Source organism: Gekko japonicus, unplaced genomic scaffold, assembly GCF_001447785.1.
Source record: "Gekko japonicus isolate JY-2015 unplaced genomic scaffold, Gekko_japonicus_V1.1 scaffold2533, whole genome shotgun sequence".
Classification (NCBI taxonomy): Eukaryota; Metazoa; Chordata; class Lepidosauria; order Squamata; family Gekkonidae; genus Gekko; species Gekko japonicus.
This window is the reverse complement of record NW_015168730.1, coordinates 162,336-188,809: the sequence shown is the minus strand read 5'-3', so window position 1 is coordinate 188,809 and position 26,474 is coordinate 162,336. Positions and strand designations below refer to the sequence as shown.

General features: G+C 42.4%; 1 protein-coding gene across 1 annotated transcript in view; it reads left to right on the top strand.

Annotated features, from left to right (window-relative positions):
* The window catches only part of LOC107114159 (angiopoietin-1-like), a 116,871-nt gene that overhangs the window by 20,756 nt on the left and 69,641 nt on the right, over positions 1-26,474 (top strand). Inside the window, exons 4-5 of the mRNA XM_015415597.1 lie at positions 5,231-5,386; positions 14,598-14,719. Of these exons, the coding sequence (XP_015271083.1) occupies positions 5,231-5,386; positions 14,598-14,719 (278 nt within the window). The remainder of the gene's footprint in view (positions 1-5,230; positions 5,387-14,597; positions 14,720-26,474) is intronic.

Sequence of the window (26,474 nt, the reverse complement as noted above, 5' to 3'; positions counted from 1 at the left end):
ATATTTATTAATAGATTGACTGATGTCGGGTTTCTGGTTTCCCTGCTTTGAATGTTGCTTGTTCTTTGAATAGGAATTTTGACAAAGATTCAGAAACGAACTTGCAAAACTCGAGATGTTCGTCAATTTCACCTAAATTCACCTATGGAATAAAGAAGAAAATTATTACAGCTTCAGGAAATTTTTCCTTTGTTCTATGTATGCGTGAACTTTTTACAGCAATCACCCTTGTTTTATAGTTCATCAATGGAGCTCTTCCGCCAGACTTTCGAGTAGGAGCCGCCGCCACCACCATCATTAAGCCATCATCATTATGTCACCATCGTCACCATCTTTCTATCTACGCCCCCCTCATTAGTCCCGCAAATTGACCATCTTCAGAGCAGGAACTATTGGAGGTGCGAGACGTGTCTGGCAGAGGTCAACGCTGTATGGACGTATATTGTTGCTGCTATATTTATTGTTACTACTGTGGCTTGTTGCTAATAATTTTAGAATCCCATCTTGAACTTATAGTTAAATAATTTTGGAGCACCGTAAAGTAAATTTTAGTGAAATTGTACTTATTGTATTTTATATTATTCTGTACTGTTTTAATGTTTTAACTTGGGCATTCGTGCCCCTTGTGAGCCGCCCTGAGCCTTCGGGGAGGGCGGGGTATAAATTTAAAGATAAATAAATAAATAAAACCCCATCTGTTTATATGTCAAGCATGAGGAGCAGAGGTTTCCAGAGTTCTCCCAGCCTTTACATTGTGGAGTAGGCATAGTTAGAATACTTATGTCCAAATGTTTGTGCAGATCTCAGCACACATGCAGTTTCCTGCAGCTGAAAGCACTATGGCCAAATCTCTTAGAATCATTCATTTGAATTGGTGAATGATTCTAAGAGATTTGGCCATAGTGCTTTCTAAATGAATTAATTATATTGAAATTTCAACGCTACACACGCTGAAAAAGTTGTGAACGAAATGAGACTTGATATGCATGGTTGATGGCGTTGGTGTTGATGGCGTCATTATGAATGATTTCTGAGAATATTGACTTTCTATAGTAAACTGAATAGTGGATAAAAACTTATAAGCCTGCATATTGTTCTTTTCGCATAATATATCACGGTTGTTTTTGCTCATTTCTACCTTCCTTCCCGTGATCTCTCTTTGTGGTTTGCACCCACCTGGAGGCTGGCAGCCCTATTTCTAGCAGGGAACAATGGTGTTTTGACAACAGCCATTCAGGGCAACAGGGCTACAACTCAGTGTAGAAAATTTGCTGAAGAATCCTAAGGGGTTTTCACAGATCCCCTTACACCCTTCACAGCAGCATTTTTTGTGCTAGAATTAAGGCATTGCTAACATTCAACAAAGGAAGCTGCGGTGGCTCAAGTGGTTAAGATGCTGAACAGCAGGCTGTGGAAGGTCGGTAGTTCAGCAGTTCGAGACCCGAGTGTGCCGTATGATGGAGTGAGCTCCCGTCTCTAGTTCCAGCTCCTGCCAACCTAGCAGTTTGAAAGCAAGAAATTGCAAGTAGATAAATAGGTACCACTTTGGTGGGAAGGTAACAGCGTTCCGTGTGCCTTGGTGTTTAGTCATGCCGGCCACATGACCATGGAGACATCTTTGGACAGCGCTGGCTCTTCGGCTTTGAAATGGAGATGAGCACTGCAACCCTAGAGTCGGATTCGACTGGCTTTCGAGCAAGGGAACCTTTACCTTTACCTTATGCATGATGGAAAGGAAAGGAACCTTTACCTTAACATTGAACATAACATGAACGGAAAGTGTCCTCAGATTGCTGAATCCTAGCTGTTAAAGTCCAGAGCAGATTTTTTAAAAGTCTTACAGTGTTTGAGGTTTTATTTATATGTTTCTGTTTCTATGCCATCCTATGGTTCTATATCATCCTATCTACAATTGTAATTTTCATACATGATCCTCACTGGGCATTAGGAATCACAGTAAAGTATAGACCACAGAATTGTGGAGAAAAACAGAGTCTGGAAATAGAGCTATCCAGGGCTATTTTTGGGCAGGAACGCACAGGAACGGAGTTCTGGCTGGCTCCCGAGTTGGCCACGCCCAGCAGGAACTCATTAGCATAATAGGCCACACCCAACAGCAGAAACTCATTAGGATTGGCTACATTAGGGGTGTGTGGCCTAACATGCAAGGGGTTCCTGCTACAAAAAAAGGCCCTGGGTTTTGACAACAAACAAGGTAAACAGAATAAGAAGCAAAAGGTGGGTGTGGCTGGATAACCACACTTCTGGTAACATGGGGGTGCAGCCTAATGTGCCAATGAGCTGTGCTGTCAGGGGTGTGGCCCAATATGCTAATGAGTTCCGGCTGGGCTTTTTCTACAAAAAGAGCCCTGGAGTTATCCATGGAGAACGTGGGAGGACCCCCAGAAATGGCAGCTTTATCAGACTCTGGGCCTGACATCTCAGCAGGATTTTTTTCCACCTCTCCCCATTGGGAAGTGGTCTGGGGCCAGCGTGATGGGCAGCCATGGGATGGTATCTTTGCCTGCTTTCCTCTCTATGGTGAACATTTGGCGAATGAGAATTTCACAGTTGTCCCTTGATTTCGTTGAACCCGAAATCGTGTAGTCTGACTCACATGATACACAACGGTCTCAGTTGCATTCAAACAGCTTGAGCAGGACTTTGAAGCCTGAAAAAACACATCTTATGAAAATGGCTGCTTTGGATGGTGGCTTCTATGGCATTATGCCCTGCTGAAGTCCCTCCCCTCCCTCCCCAGGCTCCACCCCCTAAATCTCCAGGAATTGCCCAACCTGGGCAGCTCTATATAGCCTGCAAAAGTGGAATGGACTTGGTTTCCAAACTGGATTCAGTAGCCCTACCAGAATCAGAAACCTTTGTGTGTTTTAGCTCTAAGTTGTCCAAAACTACTAATGTGTAAAAGTAGCATGGTTACTGCAGATATATTATTTCTAAAAATTCATCCAACATGAAGAACTGGTAGCAAATGATAAGGATCATTTGAACAGGCCAGTGTGAAATGTACTGTACGATCTCTCTCTCTCTTTTATTGTCACAGGAATCTTCTGAGAGGTTTTATAAACAAGTGTCTGTGTTATACTGTCTTTCCCAGAGCTGACATGCACATTAGTCAAGCAAATGAACCAAGTACTGGGCAGTAGAGAGGTCAGCATCTCATCCTATTTGTGGCAAAGGAATGTCATTCCCCTTCCTAAGCATTACAAGCAAACTGCTCTGTTTCTGTTGTGCTGCCACTATTTGCCTGGTTGCGCTGTGCATCTAGTTTTTCAGAAGTCTAGTTGCACTGCTAGATCTGTAAAAGATGCAACTTTGCCACTGCAGATATATATAATCCCCCCCCCCCCATCCAGCATAAGGTAAAAAATTCGTGGTGGTATTGATAGTCCCCGAGGCACCATTAGAGGTTAAGAAAAAAAGGAAGGACTTCATTTCACCCCCACCAATTTTGTTATATGGCTCATCACCACATAGCTTGTTGAATCAGCTGTTGTGTAAAAGAGTGCCGGATGATTGATTTTTACCAGGGAAATTGCAGTGAACCTGCTTCCTGAAGGGCAGGATTAATTCCCAAACATACATGCATGTGAAAGGACCAAGGATCGTAACTTTCTATTGACAGCTCCCTCCCCACTTTGTCTGTCGAGAAAACGGCATAGCCAACAATGATAATGGAAGGGTCCTCTATTGAAGTAGGATGTCCAGAAACAGGGTAGAAGGCTGCAGTTTTATGTGACTTCTGTTTTATGTAAAGTGTATGTATAAACTTGATGGGGGCTGTATCCAGATTTTTTTTTTGGGGGGGGCGGCCAAGCAGAGAGTTCCTTCCCTCCCACTCACTCATGCATCTCACAACCTGCCTTTTCATCCTTCCCCTGCCTTGACTGCAAGCCCTCCGACTGCCTATGCTCACAGCCATCTGCGCTGCCTCTAGGCCTTTCCCCGGTGGCACTGGGCAGTGTATGCAGCTGGCAGCATGGGTGGCAGAGCACTCACAAGGGAGCAAGCAGGGCAAGGGCCAGCAGTAGTGGGCCCTGCAAGAAGCCCTGGTGCCCCAACAGCTGCCCCATTCGAGGGTAAGCTGGTGGTGGCCCTGCACTTGATAGAAGTCTTCCTTGTGATAAGGTGATCACTTCCAGATCCCCATCTGCATCCTTTATTCCAAAGCTTTGTAACTGATGATTCAGTAGTGGACTTGAATAGGGCTGGAGAAACTGGGATTCAAATCCTTTCTCAGCTCTGAAGCTCATGAAGTAGGGTTGCTACCCCCCTGGCCAGGGTGGGGGTTCCTGCCCGCTGCAGGCCAACTGGCCGGAGGGGAGAAGCCCCACCTTCAACAGAGTTGATGGTGGCTACTGCTCTCTCCCCACTCCAGCGAGATTTAAAGGGCCCTCCAGATGATTAGCGGGAGCATGTGGCCCGCCAATCAGCTGGAGGGCCCTTTAAATCTCTCAGGGGGGAGGGAGAGGGATGGCCACTGGTCCCAGGAAGCAGGAGCCATGTGCCTGGACTCCAAAATGGCAAATTCGCCACTTGGATTTCATGCTCAAGGAGCTCTCGCTTGCAAAAAAGAGCCATTTAAAGGGTTCCCTTTAGGTATTCCCCAATGGCAGTGAGATTTTTTTTATTTTTACTTTTCATTTATTTTAATTTTTAATTTCCCCAGGAATTAGGGGTAATTTCCCCACCCTGACTGGGGGCTTGGCAGCCCTAATCCAATCGTATGTAAGAGGAGATGGTACTGTGTGTGATTGCCATTTTGTGTGAATAGTACAATGTGTATATTTTACAGCTTTGGTACATGTGATCACAAGTCTAGATTACTTGGTGGGTATGGGCCCATCTGTTCTGAAGCTGGAAAATATGTGCTTTGACCTATTCATAAAAATGGTGAGCCTGTGTATCAGGAGGATCGTGGGTAGCATACTTCCCATTATGCAAGGCGGGACTGCCAAAAACCGTAACTCCAGTTCAGTCATTTTAATTGAAGCAATGCACATGTTCATCAGCATGTCCCTGAGTTATATCAACATGTGGTATCAAATGACTGGCCAGTGTGTTTGAATGACACCTCTTCCCGTGGGGTTTACTGAGCAGCTCTCCCAAAGCTGTGTGAGGCAAGATTTCAGGCACCCACCCATTAGGTGTGAATTTTACTGATGCCGTATTCTTTCTAAAAACAATTCTTATTATCTTTTCTGTTTCATAGCTTGAGAGCTACATTGTGGAAAACATGAAGTCAGAGATGGCTCAGCTACAGCAGAATGCTGTCCAGAACCACACAGCTACCATGCTGGAGATAGGAACCAGCCTTCTCAGCCAGACGGCAGAGCAGACGAGAAAGCTCACAGATGTCGAAACGCAGGTAGATTTCCACAGCTGCATTCGCCAGAACATTAACTATGCCCAAACAATTTCCCTTCTTTTCTTTTGGCTGTACCATTCCCACACACTGTGCTTCCCAACACATCGTGCTCCAAGAAACACACACACCCCACTTGACTGGTGGCAACAGCAACAGAGGCTGGTTCCAGCTAAGTGTTTTGGTTTGGGCCAAATAGGAATTGCTTGGCATATTTGACTCGGCGTGCTTTCGTAAGGCTTGACTAGCCAAGAAAGGGAGCCGCTTCTGACTTCAAATAAACAGTTCGGCTACCGACCGTGACCTGTAGAAGCATCAAGCTAAATATATGTGTTGAAAGTCCCGAATGTGCCTTTCATATGTATTATCACTTCCCACTTTATGCTAGAAAAGATTCTTTTGATTTTCTGCAACGTGGGTTGCAATCGCTGGGAATTTACTTTACTGGGGTATGTTTACATCTTGATGGCAACATACAACCTGACAAAGGTTTGTCAACTGAGGCTATGTTGTCAATGAGACGGTAAATTAGGAGCTGTACAATGTCAGATCACAGCTGAGGGCTCCTGTAGCTGCATGTGTCTGTATAGAATGGATGAGGGCCAATAAATCTGAAGCTGAATCCAGAGGAGGCTGAGGTGCTGTTGAAGACTGTGGAGTCAGCCTGTCCTGTGAAGGAGTAGGTACATAGTTTGGGAAGAGCTGCTTGTTCCTGACCTATTATTGGAACTTGGGATTTCTTCTGTGACACATTGTATCACACTAGCTACAGCCATTCCTCAAAAAGCATGGTCATGGTGATCCACATGCTGACCAAATCCCAGTAGATTTCTGTAGTAGGCTTTGTAAGGGGCTGCCTTTGAAAACTGTCTGAAAACTTTGGTTGGTCTAAAATGGGGTGGCCAGATTAATGTAAGGGGCTGGATATGGGAAGTATAAATAAATAAATAAATCATGCCTATGCTGAAAGATCTCCACTGGCTGCCCATTTTTTTTTCCAGTGGAAGAGGAAGGAGACATGACATCATGCCAACACTGTGATTTCACTTCCCCCGAATACCCAGAAGTGATGTAATGTGGCCAGTGTGGCACGGGCATGACACTCCAGGATTTGGACAGAGCTCTATGGTTCTATTGTAGAGGTTTTTTCCAAATCCTAGAATGTTGCTCCAATATCACAATAACAATGTGATGTCAATTCCAGGTATTCACTGGAAGTGACATTGTGGTTTTGGTGTGATACCCTTTAAAAAAAAAAATCCCCCAGCCAATTTCTCATTGGCCCAGCAGGCAGCAGAGAGGGAGACTTGGTTTTCCTTGTTTCCAAACCCAGTTTAAAGTGTAAGGCCTAAATAGCCCTGCCTATTCCCCTACAGTCCAATCTGTTGGTAAGACCTTCTTTCCAGGCTTTCCTCTCTGTGCCTCTACATGCAGAGGTGAGGTAGGTGACAGAGAGAGGTCTTTTTTCACTGGTGGAGCTTCACCTTTGAAATACCCTCCTCCCTGGGACTCACTGACTGCCTGCTTTACAATCCTTTAGGTACCAGGCCAGATCATTTCTCTTTGCCTAGGTTTTTAATGGAACAAGTCTGTCTTTTAGTGGTGTTTTTTTTTAATAGCCTGCTTCTAGCATAATTTGTGGATACTATTTTAAGCTGTTGGATATTGTTTTATGCCCCGAATGAGCTCTTGTTTTTATGGCTTGTTTGATTTTACTGTTTTGTTGTTTATACTTTGCAAGCTACTTCAAGCAAGTTTCTGGATAGGCAACATATACTTTTATGGCAGACTATTCCTGCACGCAGAAAACTGGCATACTAGGAAGAAGATTTGGCTACCACCTTTTTGCTCTTGTCCTGTCCTGTTCTGTCCATCTGTCCGTCCGTCTGTCTGTCCGTCCGTCTGCCTGTCTGCCTGTCTGCCTGTCTGCCTGTCTGCCTGTCTGTCTGTCTGTCTGTCTGTCTGTCTGTCTGTCTATCTGTCTATCTATCTATCTATCTATCTATCTATCTATCTATCTATCTATCTATCTATCTATCTAGCGCAATCATGACAGCCCCCATCTGTAGTCTAAATGGGTGCTGGTCTAGAACAGGATGACCAGTTAAGCAAGAAGGTATCAGTTATTACATTAATGTCATTGCTGAGTGTGAGATTCCATATTTCCATTTTTATATTAATCCACATTTAAAATAGTTTCCAACAATGCACTGCCCCACTTCATGTTTAATGATAGCTGGTGCAAGTAGGTCTAGTATAATGGCTTTCGGTGCCAAAGAAAAAAATATTTATTAAAATATTTATATGCTGCCTGTCCTTGTGGCTAAATGCTGAATAATTTCTGCCTAGATTAACATAGTTCTGTCAAGGATAACTGCAGTCATTTGCAGAGTTACTCAGAATCAATTAATGGTCTTAATTCATGGTAACTTTGGATGTTGTTGCTCAGTCTCACAGTCGAGTCTGACTCTTCGTGACCCCATGGACCACATCACGCCAGGCCCTCCTGTCTTCCGTTGTGCTCTGGAGTTTGCTTAATTTCATGTTCGTTGCCTCAATAACACTGTCTAACCATCTCATCCTTTGCCATCCCCTTCTTCTTTGACCTTCAATCTTCCCCAGCATCAGGGTCTTCTCCAGTGAGTGCTCCCTTCTCATTTGGTGGCCAAAGTATTTGAGCTTCAGCTTCAGTATCTGGCCTTCCAGGGAACAGTCAGGGTTGATTTCTTTTAGGATTGACTGATTTGATCTTCTTGCAGTCCAAGGGACTCTCAAGAGTCTTCTCCAGCACCATAGTTCAAAAGAATCTATTCTTCGGCGCTCGGCCTTCCTTATAGTCCAACTCTCGCAGCCATACATGACTACTGAAAGACTATTGAAAGAGGTAGTCAATCTTTAAAGGTACAATTGTGGTCTTAGGGTACTGTCTCAGTGATGATCTGGTTCTTATAGATCCACATGGGTCAATGCAGGGGTAATTCATGAGGACAACCAGATGGATTTCACCTAGAGAACTGGTGTTGAGTAGTGATGGGCATGAACTGGGAAAATGTGGTATGGTTCATGGTATGCCAGCTTCATGAACCATGAAACATCACAAATAAACCAGTTTCATTTGTGAGGTTTGTGACATGGTAGAACACCCCTCAGCATGATAGAAGGGTGTTCGCTATGACCAGTGTGTTCTCTTGACAAAACTCTGTTAGCTTTTGCCCTGCTCCATTTTGTTTTCCAAGGCCAAACTTGTCTGTTATTTCGGTTACCTTTTGACTTCCTATTTTAGCATTCCAGTCCCCTATGATGAGGAGGACATCTTCTTTTGGTGTTAGTTGTAGGAGGTGTTGTAGGTCTTCATAGAACCGGTCCACTTCAGCCTCTTCTGCATCAGTGGTTGGGGCATAGACTTGAATTACTGTGATGTTGAATGGTTTGCCTTGGATTCAGACCAAGATCATTCTGTCGTTTTTGAGATTGTATCCCATTATTGCCTTTCACACTCTCTTGTTGATTATGAAGTCCACACCATTTTTTCTATGGGATTCTTGGCCACAGTAGTAGATATAATGGTCTTCTGAGTTAAATTCACCCATTCCTGTCCACTTTAGTTCACTGATTCCCAAGATGTCGATGTTCAGTCTTGCCATCTCATTTTTTACCACGTCAAGCTTACCTTGATTCATAGATCATACATTCCAGGTTCCTATGCAGTATTGTTCTTTGCAGCATCGGACTTTCCTTTCACCATCAGACATATCTACAGCTGAGCATCCTTTCGGCTTTGGCACAGCCACTTCACTCTTTCTGGGGTTACTTGTACTTGCCCTCTGCTCTTCCCCAATAGCATATTGGACACCTTCTGACCTGAGGGGCTCATCTTCCAGCGTCATATCTTTTAGCCTTTTGTTACTGTCCATGGGGTTGTATTTTTTTGGCAAAGATACTAGAATGGATTGCTATTTCCTTCTTCAGTGGATCACACTTGATCACACACACACAACAGTTGGTCCTAAATCACTGAGAGTTCTCCATCTCCTGAGATCTGGTGTTGTTGTTTGATAATTTTCCTATGTATTCCGTTAGGAATTTTTACTCCTTTTTGTAGCATATGGTAACTAACAGTTGCTGTGCATCTAGTCGTAAACAAATATATTCATGTGTGCAATCGTTTTATTGGCCAATTAGTTGTACCCAGCTGGGTGTTTGAGATGGATCTTTTTTTAACCAAGCCTTAAACCAAGTTTACAGTATCCTTTCCCAAATGATTACTTAACCCTATATCAGCATATAGAATAACAAGATCAATTACACAAGAAAGAGCACTTAATTGACTCTAGCTAAAGATAATATACATATGGTGCTGACAATATAGCCTTATTAAAACTCTCAGCTTCTTAGTTTTCCAGAGAAGGGCCAATAAATGTTTGCTATGCCACCACCTTAGTTTGTAGGTGATGGAAAATAAGTGCAGGAAGCTTTGGAAGCAAAATACCCTTACGTATTTGCACTTGTGTCAAAGCAGAGAATAGAGACTATATTATGTTATTTTATTGTATTAAAAATAAACATGCCAAGGCCAACTCACACATCATCCCCAATAAAAAAGAATCTATTCTTATATTACTAAAGCTGCATGGCTGCTGCTCACACACAAACACCTTGCAGCTTGATCTTACAACTGGCAGCTGAACAAGTTCTGCACTGAACTTCTGTTTCCCTTCCTGTTGCAGGTATTTAAGCCTCAGCATGGCCAGGGGCACGAACCTTTTGGCAAGAGCCAATGGGCTCTTGGCTTATGGCTGATACCTGTGGCCTTGATAGACCCCACCCAGCGAATTCAGCCCAGGCCAGGGTGTAGCCTATTAAACTCTTGGGGTAGTGTATGTAGTAGATGGGTTTTTTTGGATTTTTGTAAGCTGCTGTTGGTCACTGGGGAGAAAACCTGGGTAAAAATATCTAAATAAATAAATATAATAGAATGAGCCCTTACAGTGGGATCCTAAACAGAATTATACATTTTTAAGCCCGCTTACATTAATAAACTTAGAAAGGTGTGACTCTTTTTAGGATTACATTGTTAGTTTAGATTCAAGTGGGGTAGCCATGTTGGTTTGAAGCAGCAGAACAAAGTTTGAGTCCAGTGGCACCTTTAAGACCAAGACATTTTTATTGATGGTATAAGTGTTCATGCGCAAGTACAGCGGAAGGATACAGTGGATGGATACTGACAAAATCTCAGGGTGGAAGTATTCATTATGTTCAACATGGAGCTCCTACCCAAAGCTGCAACTGTATATTGACTCATCTTCTCCTTGGCTTGTTTAGTCTCACACCCCAGTTATTTCTTAGCTCCTTTCAGTAGCAGCCAATGATATGGAGCTGTGGAAAGAGCCTTTCCAGTGTTGAAGGAAGAGCCTTTGCAGTCTTTCATTGAGTCAAATCCCTGTTTCATGTTGGGGTTCAAGGGATTTGTGCCTCCCAATATATTTGAATAATCAGAAACACAACATTACAAATCACACACACCCTGGGAAGAAATGAAAATTCCAGAGCATCTGGCCCAGTGAGTAGGCTTGCCAAGTCCCCGCCCCAGAGGCCCGTTCCCCACCGCCGGTGGATCGGGCCCCAGGGGGAACCCCACCCCGACATGCACGTCACCCGGAAGAGACACAACCATGTGGGGCATGCTGGGGGTGGGGCCATGGTCATCCGAGGGAAAACTCTATGCGCACTTCAGACGCTGGACGGGAGTCCCCCGCTCCGGAGGAATTTACACTTGGCAACCCTACCAGTGAGGGAAGGCTTTTTTGATCTTTGTGAGTCTTCTCTCTATGGGTTCCTCCACCCCCTTGCAAGGGTATGTTTGTTTGGAATTGGGAACTAGCAATGAGAGCTGTAGACAATCATCCTTCAAAGTCCCACATCTCCACCAAGACTCTGAACCAATCCTTGTGATTTAGGCCTCATGCAAATCCAAGTGATTTCCAGCCAGTCAGAGCCCATGGACCTCCACTGGATGGGAGGGGATGAGCCAGCCTCAGTTTAAGAAAACCGAAGAAGCCTTAGCACTGCAAAGGAGTGTCAGCTTAGCCAGGCTATTTTTTTTTTTTTTTTTTGCTTTTTAGTTAGGGTTTAGGGGTTGACTTAGGGAAGAAAGCTTTTTAGTTGTACAGATAAGCATCCTGTTAAGGGCCCATTATTCCTAACTGATTTTTGTAGGTTCTGTGGTAAGGTGCTCTGTGAGAGAAAAGAGCAGCCTTGAACCTGCTGAGGTAATCTGTCCAGAGATAGGGGAATCAAATCTCCCCTCAGGGGTTATTGACTTTATCTGAGAACCTTCTTTACTTTATATATCTAAGTTATACACACATCATATTGACCCTATTAAATACTTTATTTTCTGTAAAATCAACATTTAAGAACATAAGAACATAAGAGAAGCCAATGTTGGATCAGGCCAAGGGCCCATCTAGTCCAACACTGTCATACAGTAGCCAAAAATACCAGGTGCCATCAGGAGGTCCACCAGTGGGGCCAGGACACTAGAAGCCCTCTCACTGTTGCCCCCCCCCAAGCACCAAGAATACAGTGCATCACTTGCCCCAGACTGAGAGTTCCTATCTATACCTTGTGGCTAATAGCCACTGATGGACCTCTGCTCCATATGCTTATCCAATTCCCTCTTGAAGCTGTCCATGCTTGTAGTCACAGCCACCTCCTGTGGCAGTGAATTCCATGTGTTAATCACTCTTTGGGTGAAGAAGTACTTCCTTTTATCTGTTCTAACCCGACTGATCAGCAATTTCATTGAGTGCCCACGAGTTCTTGTATTGTGAGAAAGGGAGAAAAGTACTTCTTTCTCAACCTGCTCTATCCCATGCATAATCTTATAAACTTCGATCATGTCACCCCTCAGCCGTCGTTTCTCCAAGCTAAAGAGCCCCAAGCGCTTTAACCTTTCTTCATAGGGAAAGTGTTCCAACTCTTTTATCATTCTAGTTGCCCTTTTCTGCACTTTTCCCAATGCTATAATATCCTTTTTGAGGAGTGGTGGCCAGAACTGTACACAGTACTCCAAATGAGGTTGCACCATTGATTTATACAGGGACGTTATGATACTGGCTGATTTGTTTTCAATACCCTTCCTAATAATCCCCAGCATAGTGTTGGCCTTTTTTATTGCAATTGCATACTGTCTTGACATTTTCATTGAGTTATCTACTACAACTCCAAGATATCTCTCTTGGTCAGTCTCTGCCATCACTGTGTATTTATAGTTAGGATTTTTGGCTCCAATGTGCATCAGTTTGCACTTGGCCACATGGATTCCCATTTGCCACATTGACCCCACTCACCCATCCTCGACAGATCCCTTTGGAGTGCCTCACAATCCTCCCTGCTTCTCACCACCCTGAACAACTTCATGTCATCTGCAAATTTAGCCACTTCACTGTTTACTCCCAACTCCAAATCATTAATAAACAAGTTAAAAAGCATTGGACCCAGTACTGTTCCCTGTGGTACCCCACTGCTTACCACCTTCCACTGAGAAAATGGCCCATTTATACTCACTCTCTGTCTCCTATTAATTAGCCAGGTTTTGACCCACAAGAGGACTTATCCTTTTATCCCATGACTATAGAGCTTACTTAGGAGCCTTTGATGAGGAACTTTATCAAAAGCTTTCTGGAAGTCAAGGTAAACAATATCTATTGGGTCCCCCTTGTTCACATGTTAGTTCACTCCTTCAAAAAACACTAGCAGGTTAGTGAGACAAGATCTTCCCTTACAGAACCCATGCTGAGTCTTCCTCAATAATTTTTGTTCATCAATATGCCTACTAATTCTTTCCTTAATAACAGTTTCCACCAACGTACCCGGTATCGATGAGTTTCTCAGAAAGACTGGGGTTTTTCCATGGCTGCTCTAAGAAAGCATGGAAAAATGAACATTGAAATGAGCCAAGGGGAGTTTGTGCATAATTAACAATGTTGTACAAATGATTGTAAGGGGATGAGATCTTAGCTATGCCCTGTCTGCCACTGGTATTTCAGCCTGTGTCATGTGTTGAGGATGTCAGGCCATAGGCTGAGATCCAAACTATTCTTTCTGAGGGCATAAGAAAGGCAATTTTCTCATCTTCTCCTTCTGGGGGCAGCTACAAATGCCCCCTAATCCTAGTTTTGGGGGAAAGGGGACCCCAAGGAACAGGATTGGGGGGGTCATTTCAGGCTGCTGTGAGGGGGTGAGAAATATTTATTTATTTAATTGCCCACCTTTCTGTTCAAAAGAACACCCAAGGCAACTAACAAATATGAAACATCCTATTAGTATACATCAGTTAATTAATGGCTAACTAACAAAGTCTGCCCAGACAAAAGGCGGCACCTCTGTGGTGTGGTTTCTTTGAAAGATATTAGCCATCAAGAGGTGGGCCTGAGCAGGTGGAAAAGCTCAGCCTAGATGGCAGAGTCTCCCCAGGCAAAGGAAAGTTGTACTTGGTGGTTGGAGTACCATTAACTCACAGCTGACTTAGGGGGACCTCGTAGGGTTTTCAAGGCAAGAGATGTTCAGAGGTGGTTTGCCAGTGCCTGTCTCCATGTCACAACCCTGGTATTCCTGGGAAGTCTTCCATCCAAATACTAGCTAGGGCCATCCCTGCTTAGCTTCTGAGATCTGACGAGATCAGGCTAGCCTGGGCAAGTTGTACTTAATGGGTGGAAATCCTTTCACCTGCAGAAACACCAGTTTGGACCCAATAGTGAGTCTCAAAAAAATGGGAAGCAAGCAACCAAACAGAAGAACTTAATACTTACTTCGGTGGAATTATGCATTATCTGGGGTGATGAGAATGATACAGAACCAATAGAGCAGAACAGATATGATGAAAACAGGAATTCAGTAGAAATTCTCTTCACAGACTGAAACAGGGCAGCTTGCATTGAAATTTTGTCTAAGTACTCTATCAAACTTCTTGGCTAAGCATGTTGTCTGCAAAAACAAATGTAAATCCTGTCTTTTCCCTTTTCTAAATGAAATAAAATTGCCAGAATGCCAGTCCTACACTCATTTCGGTGCTGCTATCTAAACTATATTTCTGAGATGAATTATTACACAGGTCTAAAGTAAGCACGATGGTACTGTTACTAGTAGTATTAACTATTATACTAATATATTGCACCTTCTAACATCTTTTTTTTCCCTTTTGATCCTTAAGGTACTAAATCAAACATCCCGATTGGAAATTCAGCTGCTGGAAAATTCATTATCCACTTACAAGCTGGAGAAACAACTGCTCCAACAGACCCATGAAATCTTGAAAATTCATGAGAAAAACAGGTGATGCTTACATTTCTTGGTTATTAAATGTTTGCCATGTTCATCACAGCAGTGTTCTTTTTGTCACCATTTTCCTTAAAGGAGATTTGGAGTGCTGAACATGGAAATATCTATGAATTGGAATGGCATGAGAAGATTTGCCCATTGTTTTGTTCTGCTGTTCCAGAGTTTCTTTCCACTCCTTTGTAATTGGGTGACTTGCTCAGATTAATATTAGAATTGGATTATGTACAGTTCCTTGTGGTTTCCTATTCATTTCTGTCTTCTCCTTCCAACCAAATTCAGTGGCAACACCAGAAACGGCACCAGAATTTCCCCCCATTGTTTTACTGATGTGTTAATAGACTCCTATGCACTAGTACAGTGGCAGCTCAAAAAGGGGTGCTGCCTGAGACTGCCACTACTGCTGGCCCTACTACCTCTCGCTGTCTCTGTCTCCACTTGGAGTAGATAATACTCCTTCCCTCCTTGTTCCCAAACACAGCAAAACTTGTGTGCTCAGTAGGATTTCCCAAACTCTCATAAGGGGAGCAGCCAGGATGGAAGAAACATTAGGTGCTCCACCTCCTGGATGGGGGGGGAGGTGAGTGAGGCAAAGGCAGACTCAGTGAATCAGTGGTGGCAGCAGAGACTACCAGTATTGTATCTTGCCTTACTGTAGAGTCAGTAATGGTAAAATACAAAAGAATCTTGATATAACTGTTTATCGGGATTGCTTTTTTTTTTGCAATGTTTATCAATGCAGACATGTATATCAGTTGCACAGATGGCAAATATCCCCATGAATTTGAAAGTTTAAGCCAGACGCACGTGCACAACGCTCCGTTAGGAACTAGAAAATGAAAAAAATTATATAGCAGAAGAGAATCCCTAGCACATTGATTCCAGATTGGGACTAAGATCAGGTAATTAATTCAAAGTTAGAGAGAATCCCATAAGGAGAATTTGAAACCCTGCTGGGTTCAGTGTCCTCTCCTCTTCTGTTTTCTTGTTGAGCCAAAGCCACCAACTTCTTTTGTGCCTGCCAGGGCTTTTATTTGTTTCCAAATTTTTGTTCCTTTGCATATGTGCAGACTTTGGCTTGAGGGACTATTGCTGTACTTGTTGTTTTTTTCCTGCACACGTACAGAGTGCCAGAGTATGTAGCAACTTCATCATCATCGTGAACATCATCAACATTGATTACAATTGAAGATCAGCCAAGCAGTTTACCAGTATAGTTTACATACAAATATAAAATTAATATACAAGGATTACAATTCATTACCTTATAGGTATAACTGATTATAGATAAAAAGTTATTAAAAGATTTGGAATATCTGCTTTCTTATGACCAAAGCGTCAGCAGAGAATTTGGCCGCTTTAGAGGTGGTCTCATTAGATCGGTTGCCAAGAAGGAGATATGTATAGAATTTATCAGATCTTCCTGGGAACTTAGAACAGGGGTGAAATATGTGGAATGAATGTCCTTTCATCTGTGTTCATTTGGCAGGAACACAGGGATTGGGAGTAGGGAGTAGAAACTTCTATGTTATCTGTGAATGCCTGTGTTTCCAATGCCCACTGGTCAGTCTGGGGGCCATATTAAGATTGCTACTAGAAGGACTGATATAAGGCCCAGTTAGAAGTCTTGGTTCTTGAACCACTGTGCAGTGTTGCAGGGCACATCATTGTACGGATAATCTTAAGGAAGGAATTTTCCATTCAAAGTCAAGGGACAGCATAAGGAAGGAAGAAATGGAAGAATGGCATGAAATATTGTTGTATGTCAGAACCCCAATGACACACTAGCAGCAAGGCTTCTTTTTATTCCTTTTTGTGTTCTCTGAAAGTACTTTGTGTTCTCAGACATTTTTTTCAAGTTGTCCTCAAAAAGGCCCAAGAAGACCTTCATGTTTTACAAGCAGCAGACCAGTATCTTGAAATGATTGTTTCACGTATTCAAAGACTCTTTTAATAAGCTGCTCATGCAATAATCATTTCATCCTTTGGGATCTTCCTTTTCACTTATTGCACTTAGGAGATGAGAACAGAATTGCATAGGGAGCCATCATGTGATTCCCTGTTTATCTAGTGTAATTACGGCCCATCATGTGGTTAATTGAGTTTTCTTGAATGCAACTGGAGACCTTTTATGCTTCTTCACAGCAGTGCTGAGGCTGCTACACCATGGTGTCTTCCTAGTAATATTTGAAATTATTTATTTAGATATTTATACCCTGCTTTTCTCCCCAATGAAGACCCAAAGCAGCTTATAACATCATTCTCTCCTCTTCCATTAAGGTTTTGCAATGAAACAACTATCGGTAGGTTAGGCTGAGGGAGAGTGACCAATCCAAGGTCACCCAGTGGAATTCCATGTCAGAGTAGAGAATCAAGCCTGGGTCTCCCAAAACATGGTCCAACACGTAAACCACTGTGTCCAGCCCAAAACAACAAGGGTAGAAACTAATATTTCAGAAAAACCATAGGCTCTGCCCATACATTTCTAAGCCTACAGTCACATCTGCAGTGATACATGAAAGAACCCTGGGAAAGGGCGAGTATATCCCAGTGTTAACATATAAAATAGACCTGGGTGGATGCAGCCTTTTGGAAAAAGAAGAACAGAGACTGAAACATTAAGATGAAATCTACTCCCTCTTAACTAATGTGTTTTATCAAGTTTAAATTGCATATTATTGAATTATCTTCAAGGCCGTTACAAAACTTCTGGGTCAACGAGGAAACGTGTGTGGCTTTTAACCCACTGACCTTCTGGTGGTATCAATGACCTGCCAGTTAGTGGCTTAGAGATTAGAACATGCCAAAGGCAGAGATTCATATAGGCCAGGGCGGGTGTATGTTTAATCTTTCACATTTATTTATGTACCTTAACAATGTGTCATGGTGCTAAGGTATGCATTAGAGTAAATAAACAGGGTCTGCCTTGACCTATGTGCAGTTATATTGACTTACAAAGTTACTGGCCTGTAATGTGATAAAATAGCCTGAGCTTGTATGTGGAAAGAAGGGATGTGTTGAAAAGAGAAGTGTGGAAAATCTATTTCTGTGCTGCAGTTAAGGCAGGAACAGTTTGTTTAAGAAAGTAGAACGGAATGTGAGCCACTAAGAGAAATGGTGGGGGAGGATGGGCTAGACGTACTGTACTTCCTGGTTTTAGATATTGGTGGATTTTGTGTTTATTATTTATTGAAGACATTTATTAGCCAGCTTTCTACTTACAGTAAATATGCCTTGCCAATCTACAGCATTTGAATATCTGTTTTAATATGCCAAGTCATCTACAGCATATCTAGAGTAAGAACTGCTCTTAGACCAGAGATTGGCAAACTGTTATAATGAAAAAGTCAAACTGTGTCAACATTCAGAGCAAGAAATCAAGAGAAAATCCAGGGTTTGCAGAAGAAAACCCCCTTGGAGAGAAAGGCAGGATACAAATAAAGTAAATAAATAGATACAAACGTTCCAACTTCATTTGTCATTTATTACCACTAAGGCTGGTCATTTTATCATCATGCATTTTAATGGTGAATGAGGGGAATCATCCTTTTATTACTTTGATAGATTATGGGGAAATATTAACTCCCCCTTTCTGTTAATAATATTAACAAAGGTTTGCTTCTATACTGCTATCAAATATGTTATAAGTTGCCCACCAGGATGGATGAGGAAGACTTGAGACTGAAAAATAAGAGAGGGAGGGAGAAAAATAAGAGGTGGGGATAGATGAATGGCAGATCATGAAAGGAAGTAAGCAAAATGAAAGAGGAGAAAAGTTAAAGAAACATTCGAGAAATGTAGAAAAATAAGAGAAATGTAGAAAAAGACAACAAAAGGTTTTTCTTTTTCTTTTGTTACCACACCCTAAGATCTCACTGTGCAGGAGCTGGGTGAAACTAAAGGTAAAAGGAAACCATAGACCTTGTTAGGAGACTGCATCCTGGCATTGACTGTAGCTGTCCTGGCTGGTCTTGCCTTGCTCCAATGCTGGCCTGGCTGATGGACTTAATAGGATTTGATCAGCATATGGTTTCCTTCATCCTCCTAGTAAACTTTGCTAAAAGGCCCAGTCAGCAAAGTGTTTTTTTATGGCACTCTGCCTTACTTGCACCACTAGTGGCTGCAATCAGAACTGCATTTTACTTTTTTAATGCATTCCCTAAATATAGCATTATGCTGTCCCCCCCAGTACCCCCTGTTGGCAGCCCTGAGAAAACCTGCCATAATGGAATCTATCTGTCTCTGTCATTTCACTCTCTTTGATTCATAATTTATCAATTCACACTGCCTCAGCAGGAGAATATGGTGGTCTATTGCTTAATGATCCCTTCCTGTAAATTTAAACAAAAATGAAACAGTAACTATAGAGTTTTTGATTGCAGATTATTTTGGAACCTGAGAAGGTTTTTGTGTGTGCGTGTGTGCGCGTGCGCACACATTTTCATTGCAAAGATACGCATTATCCCCGAATTGTTTCTGAGTTCTCTTTGCTCCCATGACACTTTACTAACACTAGCATTACGTTGTTTAAATAGCACTGCCCTTCATAATCTCTATCAGATTTATTATACTACCTAAGGAAGCAAGAGAGTTGGTCAATTACTCTAGTTTCCCGGCAAGTAAACAGTCATGGTTGAATATCTACCTATACATATCACACACGTAAAAGATGAAGTGGGTATCTATCACAAGGTATTTAACAGTTATCTGTACCTGTTGGGCAGCTCAAAGGAAGAGTAAATCATGTTATCTGTTCTTTGTAAAATCCAGACTTCATGAATCTAACTGACGTTTATTTTTTAAAAATTGCAGTACTGGTCCATATCTTCTTCTCAAACACATCATTCTCTGCTTGAAAGTTAAAATCCTCTTTAAGCTTTAGGCATGGTCTGGATTGGATTAGGAGAGATACCCTGCCCCTTGGAAAGGAAATTGTCTGACTTCAGCATTCCGTCCCCCCAAGGAGCATCTTCAGTGCCTCCTCCACGGTCCACTTCTTCACCCAGACAGAAGCTGCATTTGGAAGTCTTTCTATTGGCTTATCCTCCATCTGCCTAGCCTTTTGGATGTTACTGAGAATTATGCTGGGCCGTCCTGCTGGTTTACATCCTGACAAATATAACGCATCATTTCTTGGGTGGAAAATTGATTTGGGGCCTCATTAAGATCGATAGGCTAGGCAACATTATATTATAATAATAAGACTACATTTAAAACAAAAGTCCTTTTTTAAAAAAGAGCAAGACAATTTAGGAGCTGAAGATTTATTGACAAGCAGGACATACCCCCATAGTTAACTTACCATAAAAATAACACCCTGTTCTCTTCACCTTTAGTGTGATCCCATAGCATTTTAGAGGTTGTTTTAGATAATGTGCATTTCCTACATGGAAAGCGCTTCTTTTGTAGGAAGACCACATGGGTTGTTATGGCTGACAGTAACATGTGTGGACTTAGAATGCAATGAGAAGTGTGTAATTCTAAGATTGTGCTGGGAAGAAATTAATGAAATGTAGGAATGCTATTTTCTTATCCCTGCTGGTTTGACTCAAAAACCTCCATTTCACTTCATTCTTCTGGGGGTCAAACTGGTCTGTATTTCTATGCTTTTTCCTTGTTTACTCCTGCTGGATCAAATTAACACATTTTCAGTGTTATTTGCGTATCTATTGTACACAGTGTAATAATGCATATAATGTAAACAGAGGTACTAGCAATGAAAACAGGTGGAATGAAAAAGATCACAATCATGAGGTACAAAAAGAGCCATATTCTTACCAATGTGCACAATAGAACCAGTTCCATATATTCATTAGAAAGACGTTTTATGGACAATTCTCACATTGCGTTGTTAGACATTTAAAAAATGTGACGTGTCAATGCAACACCCATATGTTCGCAAACAGCACCTGCTATGCAGATATGCTCACAAGAAAAACAAGATTGGATGTAGCTCCTTGAGAAGAGTTAGTGTGTCCATAGGAACACTGGGTCCTCGTTCCATCTGAGTGACCCTGGAATATACAATCCTTCCTCAGCCTTGTAATCACAGGCATATTAATAGCTGTCAGGAGAAGGCATATTAAAATATGCCTCATATTTGACGATGAAGAAATTGAAAATATTCAAGATGTTGCAGGGGTCATTTCGTAGAAAAAGAGCTAGGGGAACTTATTAGCATAACTCATTAGCATATGCCACACCCCCTGACATCAGGGGCCCGGCGGTGGACCTGCAAGGCTGGCAGGAGTGCGAGGAAGCCCCGCCAAGGCCCTCCCTGGCCCCAGGCAGCCAGGGGTGGGGAGAGGCAGGGAGGAGGCAACTTACCCTCCCTCTTCTCCTGCCTCCTCCTGGCTGAATGAGGGCTGGAAGCGGGGCGGCCGGAAGCAGGGGGCGGGGCTTCATCATGTGCCCCGCCCCCCGCACCTCACCCGGGAGAACTGCGTTCCCCCGCGTTCCCCCCCGAAATGACCCCTGAGATGTTGCGTTCCTTGACTCCATCATCAACCAAAACGGAGACTGCAACCAGGAAATCAGAAGGATATTGATACTGGGAAGGGCAGCCATGAAGGAGATAGAAAAGATTCTTAGGAAAAGAGGAAGACCCAACATGAGATGAATTGACTCTGTAAAAGGAAGCCAGGGCCTTCAGTTTGCAAGACCTGAGCAAGGCTGTTAACAAAAGGATGTTTTGGAGGACATTCATTCATGGGGTTGCCATAAGTTGGAAGTGCCTTGGATATTTGAAATCTAAGATTTAAAAGATTTGAGTCTCCAAGGTTTTAGATTTCTTTACTGAGCTGCGTGGTCACTTGGGCAGCATTTTTTTTTACTGGTGTCACTGACCAATCAAACCCAAGCAATGGACTCATTTAATCTGCATTGGCATATTTCTGGCTCTCAACTGCGACCCACCTAAGTATAGAGTTGAGATTTTATTATAAGGTTTGAGAAGAACTCCTCTCACTGTACTTTTTTCCTAACTGATAGAGAAATGAAATGAATGCTCTGACCACTGGGTGTTACTGGTTGCTATGTAATTTGTCCCATTCCATTCTGATATTTTGGTGACATGATTTTAGTTGTTGGCATAATATAGAAAATTGAAGCAACCCAAAAATAATGAGTATAAGGCACTGATTCTTAAAGCACTGACTCTGTAGGATTTTGATTTTTAAAAAAGAAAAATTATTAATCTTCACCAGGAACAAAAACCTTAAAATTGGCCCACCTTTGCATGACACCATATTTGACATCACTTTCATAACATCAAGATGTGTCATTGCTAGAGCAGTAAAATATCTGTAGACTTCCTCAGTCTCCAAACCAGTAAAATCATCGCACCGTTCTTCAGTTTAGGCAGTTTAGCTGTCGATGCATTGCAGTGTCAACTCATGACTGCCATAACTGAGGATTAATTTGCTGTTCTCTAAAGGAGTAAATAACAAAGATAACAAAGATGACAGAAATCTGTATTGTGGAAATCATCACACACACATGTACAAAGAACCCTTATGTCTGGGATATCTGTGAGGCAAGGATATCCACCGATATATTATCTTTGTTTCCTACAACACATGAATTTTCAAATTGCACATTTTTAACTTCTGGCTCTTTGGGGTGTGTAAATACAGTTGAAAGCATGGAGCAGTCAGCCCAGTCAAGAGTTCAGTGAGTTCCAGCATACATGGAACTCCTCCACTAACGTTTCTGCTTACTCTGCTGAACAACTTTGTTCTTTGGCATATCCAGATCTTTTGCACCTGCAAGAAGATCAATGGAACTAGTCATGGATGCACTCAGAATAGAGAAGTCAAGCCCCTGTCAAGAACTAGTATACTTGCACGGCAGGGCTTCTGTTCTCATCACTGAACAAAAGCTTGTATTGCTTCCTTCTCTTTCTCCTTTTTGCCTGCCTTCTCTCATTCTTTTTTCCGTACTCATCCTTCTGAGTGAAGCTACTTGCTCATACTCTTGATACTTGGAATCATTCTTCAGTCTCTATTTTATCTAACCTCTGTTCTTCGTTATTTGTGTTATTCTCCTCTGATAAAATTAATTTCAGATTTTGGTCTCTTTGGGATTCCTTCATTATTGCACTTCATAACAGAGCCAAGAATAATTATGGCAAGCATGGGGACTACTGGTTTAACTGCAGTTCAGGCCTAAGCAGAGTTACCCCCTTCTAAGCCTACTAACTTCAATGTACTTTTAAGAGTTTAAATTTGCTTAAGATTTTTTAGATTCTTTGGTTTGATATTGGTTGTTTTGGGCTTGCAACAGTGTCCCTTGCTTAAGTTAGTTTGGTTTGGATTCTATGGTTCGACATTTGTTACATTGGGCTTGCCATATTGGTCCTGGCTTCTGCTCGACTTCTGTAGATTGGCATTGATTCTGTTGGGCTTATGACAGTATCCTTTGCTTTAGCTGGTTTGGCTTAGATTGTCTGGTATGAGATTAATTATGTCGGGCTGGCCCATGCTTCTACTGGAATTCTATGGTCAGATGTTGGTTCTGTTGGGTTTCATGGGTTTCATTTGGAGGATTTTGGCTCGTTGTTAGTCTTTTGTGTTTGTCTATGGGCTTCTTTGCTGTAAAGAAAACATGGATTGTATTCCCATTAAAAACAATAGAGACAAGTATAGGTTCAGGGGCTTGTAGAATTGGACCCCTTCATCAAATTCATTTCAGAGTTGGGAGTATGGATAGGCAGGCTAGGTTCCCAGCAATATTGGTGTCATTTGTTTGAAAAACAGTCACTCCTGTCCCACCCCAGAAAAAGCCCCCTAGAGAGTAATGGACGCAAACATTTCAGAATTTTTTTTGGGTGGGGAAAGAATCAAAATTCCAAAACTATATTAAGATCCAAATTATCTAGAATACTGGTGTGGAGACCTTTCCTGAAATCTACATTTGAAAAGTTTGATCCCCCCCCCCAAGTGCACATCCCTACCTCTGTCTCATTGTGAAAAGTCTGTTTTAAAATGCCCATCAACTTCACTGAGAGAGATTTCTAGCAGAGTGAGCCTATCACGTTGCTCATAATTTCCCCTTTGGAAGATTAACTCTCCACTGTCAGTATTCACTTCCCTTTTCAATAAAGACACTATATAGCTATTAATAACTCTACAGTCTGGGAGCATTTGTGCCAACATATTTCTTCTGCCACCTCACAGAGAAATTAAATACGATTAGGTGAAACAGACTTTCAAAAACTTAAAATGCCCTGTAATACACTGTTTTTATAGTAGGAGCCAAGACCCAATATTGGGTCTCTGGCCTACTTAATGTGGGTCATCCTGGCTGGGACACAGTCACAGTTAGTGGTATGTATCTTTTCACTCCACTCAGAAACGTTTGAAGACATCCTGCAGCCTAAGAGGACTTCTTCCAGCAGAACTGTTTAACTTGGAGTGAAGAATAAGGTTTCTTAAGCTGCAGGAAGGCTTCAAACTTTTTTGAGCAGAGTGGTAAGATACATGCTAGCACTTCCTTGTTGCTTGCTTTAATATGATTTATATGCAGCTACTGATTCTCCCGTGAGGAATATCAAGCTACTGATTCTCCCGTGAGGAATATCACCTGTGCTGCCCAGTCTATTTTTATGGGAGGGATGCCCTTCTAGGAGGGAAGCACTGATCACTAGGGGTAGGGGGAACCATTATAGGGCCTAATACTTAGAAGCCACCATCAGTTGCAAAGTGGGGGTGAGAAGACAAACACCTAGGGCCCTTTTCTCGCCATCGCCTTTAGTCACTCATAGTTCCAGCATTTTGCCAGATCCCAACAGAGATACTGTATTATTTGGTGAAGCTTCTTTTGTGTGTAGAAAAGTTGAAACGGCATCTGAGCAATTGGCTTCAAATAAAAATACATTGGAGGAGGAGGAGGAGGAGAAAGAGGAAGAAGAAGAGATTAGATTTATACCCCGCCCTTCACTCAGAGTCTCAGAGCGGCTTACAAACTCCTTTCCCTTCCCCTCCCCACAACAGACACCCTGTGAGGTAGGTGGGGCTGAGAGAGCTTTGACAGAAACTGCTCTTTTTCAAGAACAGTTCTGACAGAACTATGGCTTGCCAAGGTCATCCAGCAGCTGCGAGTTGTTAGCCAAATTACTTTGAGTTCTTATCAATATCGGGGAATATATTATAAAATAGCAATAGACAATAAGGAAACAAACACCTGTATATACAGAGGTCCCGCTTCTTCCAAAGATACCAGAAATAGACACGGAGGCTGGTTTCAGTATAAAACTGGTTTCCTTTTACTGGAGATTCTTCACAAACAAACAATACACAAGCACACACACACAATTACACAGCTTCTAAGAAAATTAGATAGACAATCAAGAGATGTTCGCATGAGCAGGAGATCGTTAACTGTCTGATGAAATGATGCGTCCCAGTAGAAAAATAGGGGAGACTAATAAGAAATGAGAATTATGCTAGGAAATGAAAACCATGCTTTGAACCGGCAGAAGCACGTGGAAGACTCTGGCTGCAGTCCAAGAGTCTTAGAGAGGCAGGGTGGGTTTCAGGATAGCAAGAGCTAAAAGGCTAAAGAGCTAGAAAGGACGTATAGAAGGCATGGAGAGGGCGTAGAGAGCGAGCACATTGCTGGGTGCCCACTTTTGTATGGGGGCTCTGGGGGGGAGGGCTTTGCTGGCCACCTCCCTTGAGACCACCCCTTGGTGGTCCATTCCAAAAGTCACATCTGCAATGGGAAAAGGGACTTAAGGGGTTGGTCAATGTTGAATTCTAACTGAACTTGTGACAGAGACACCTCGAGGGTCGTGATGACTCATTGGCTAGCACCTATTGTGTTCTTTGTCTCAGGGCTGCAGAACCGGTTCCTGGAATGGATGAGGAAGGCCAAGTCCTTTGTCAAGCAGAAAGTCGGAAAGAGTTTTTTGTGCCTTCAATGCAGGGGGGGGGGCTGCCAGCGTGATGAAGAAGGACTTCTTTAATGGCATTGGGAGTCCTTAGTTTAAACAGCAATGGCAGATGGTTGTTTTGGAGTGTTCCATGTATCTAGGGATACATCTGGAATGGGGTAACCTAGGGATCCAAGGGCATGTCGTCTCAGGCTTTTGCTGGTGCGTGTTTGGCATCACAATCTGGTCACCTTACATCAGAGTCCCTTTTGCACATTTTATACACAGTCCATTTATATTCATAAAAGCGCACAAAGCTTCTTGCTGGACAACAGTAGAGGAGTGGGGAATCAAACCTGGTTCTCCCAGATTAGAGTCCACACACTTAACCACTACACCAAACTGGATGGCCAGGACGACCAGACAAGTTATGTCAAGATCAACTCAGATCACAAGAAATGGGGGAGGGGCAGAATTAGAGAATGCAGAACAAGCATCCTCCACAGCTAAAAGTCCTGGCAATTGCATCCAGGAATTGTGCCTTGTGTTGAATTTTAAAGGGAAGTCACTGCATCCATTTATTTTTTTTAATGACATATCACCTTCCTATTCTTAAGAGCACTGTAGCACAGCAATAACACAGTTTCCAGTGAAGTGTGGATACATCCTTTGACCAACCATACAATTACATACAAAATAATGTAAAATTGAGTTTGGGGTCGATATGGCTGAAATGTGGGGTATAAATACATTAAAAATATGTAAAAAAACAATAGATTTCATCAGGTTATAAACATTTTTCCATTGGAAAAATGTCTTAAGAAAATGATTTTCTCTTTTACACAACAATGTTCTGATCGTCTTGGCTCTTCAGCCAAC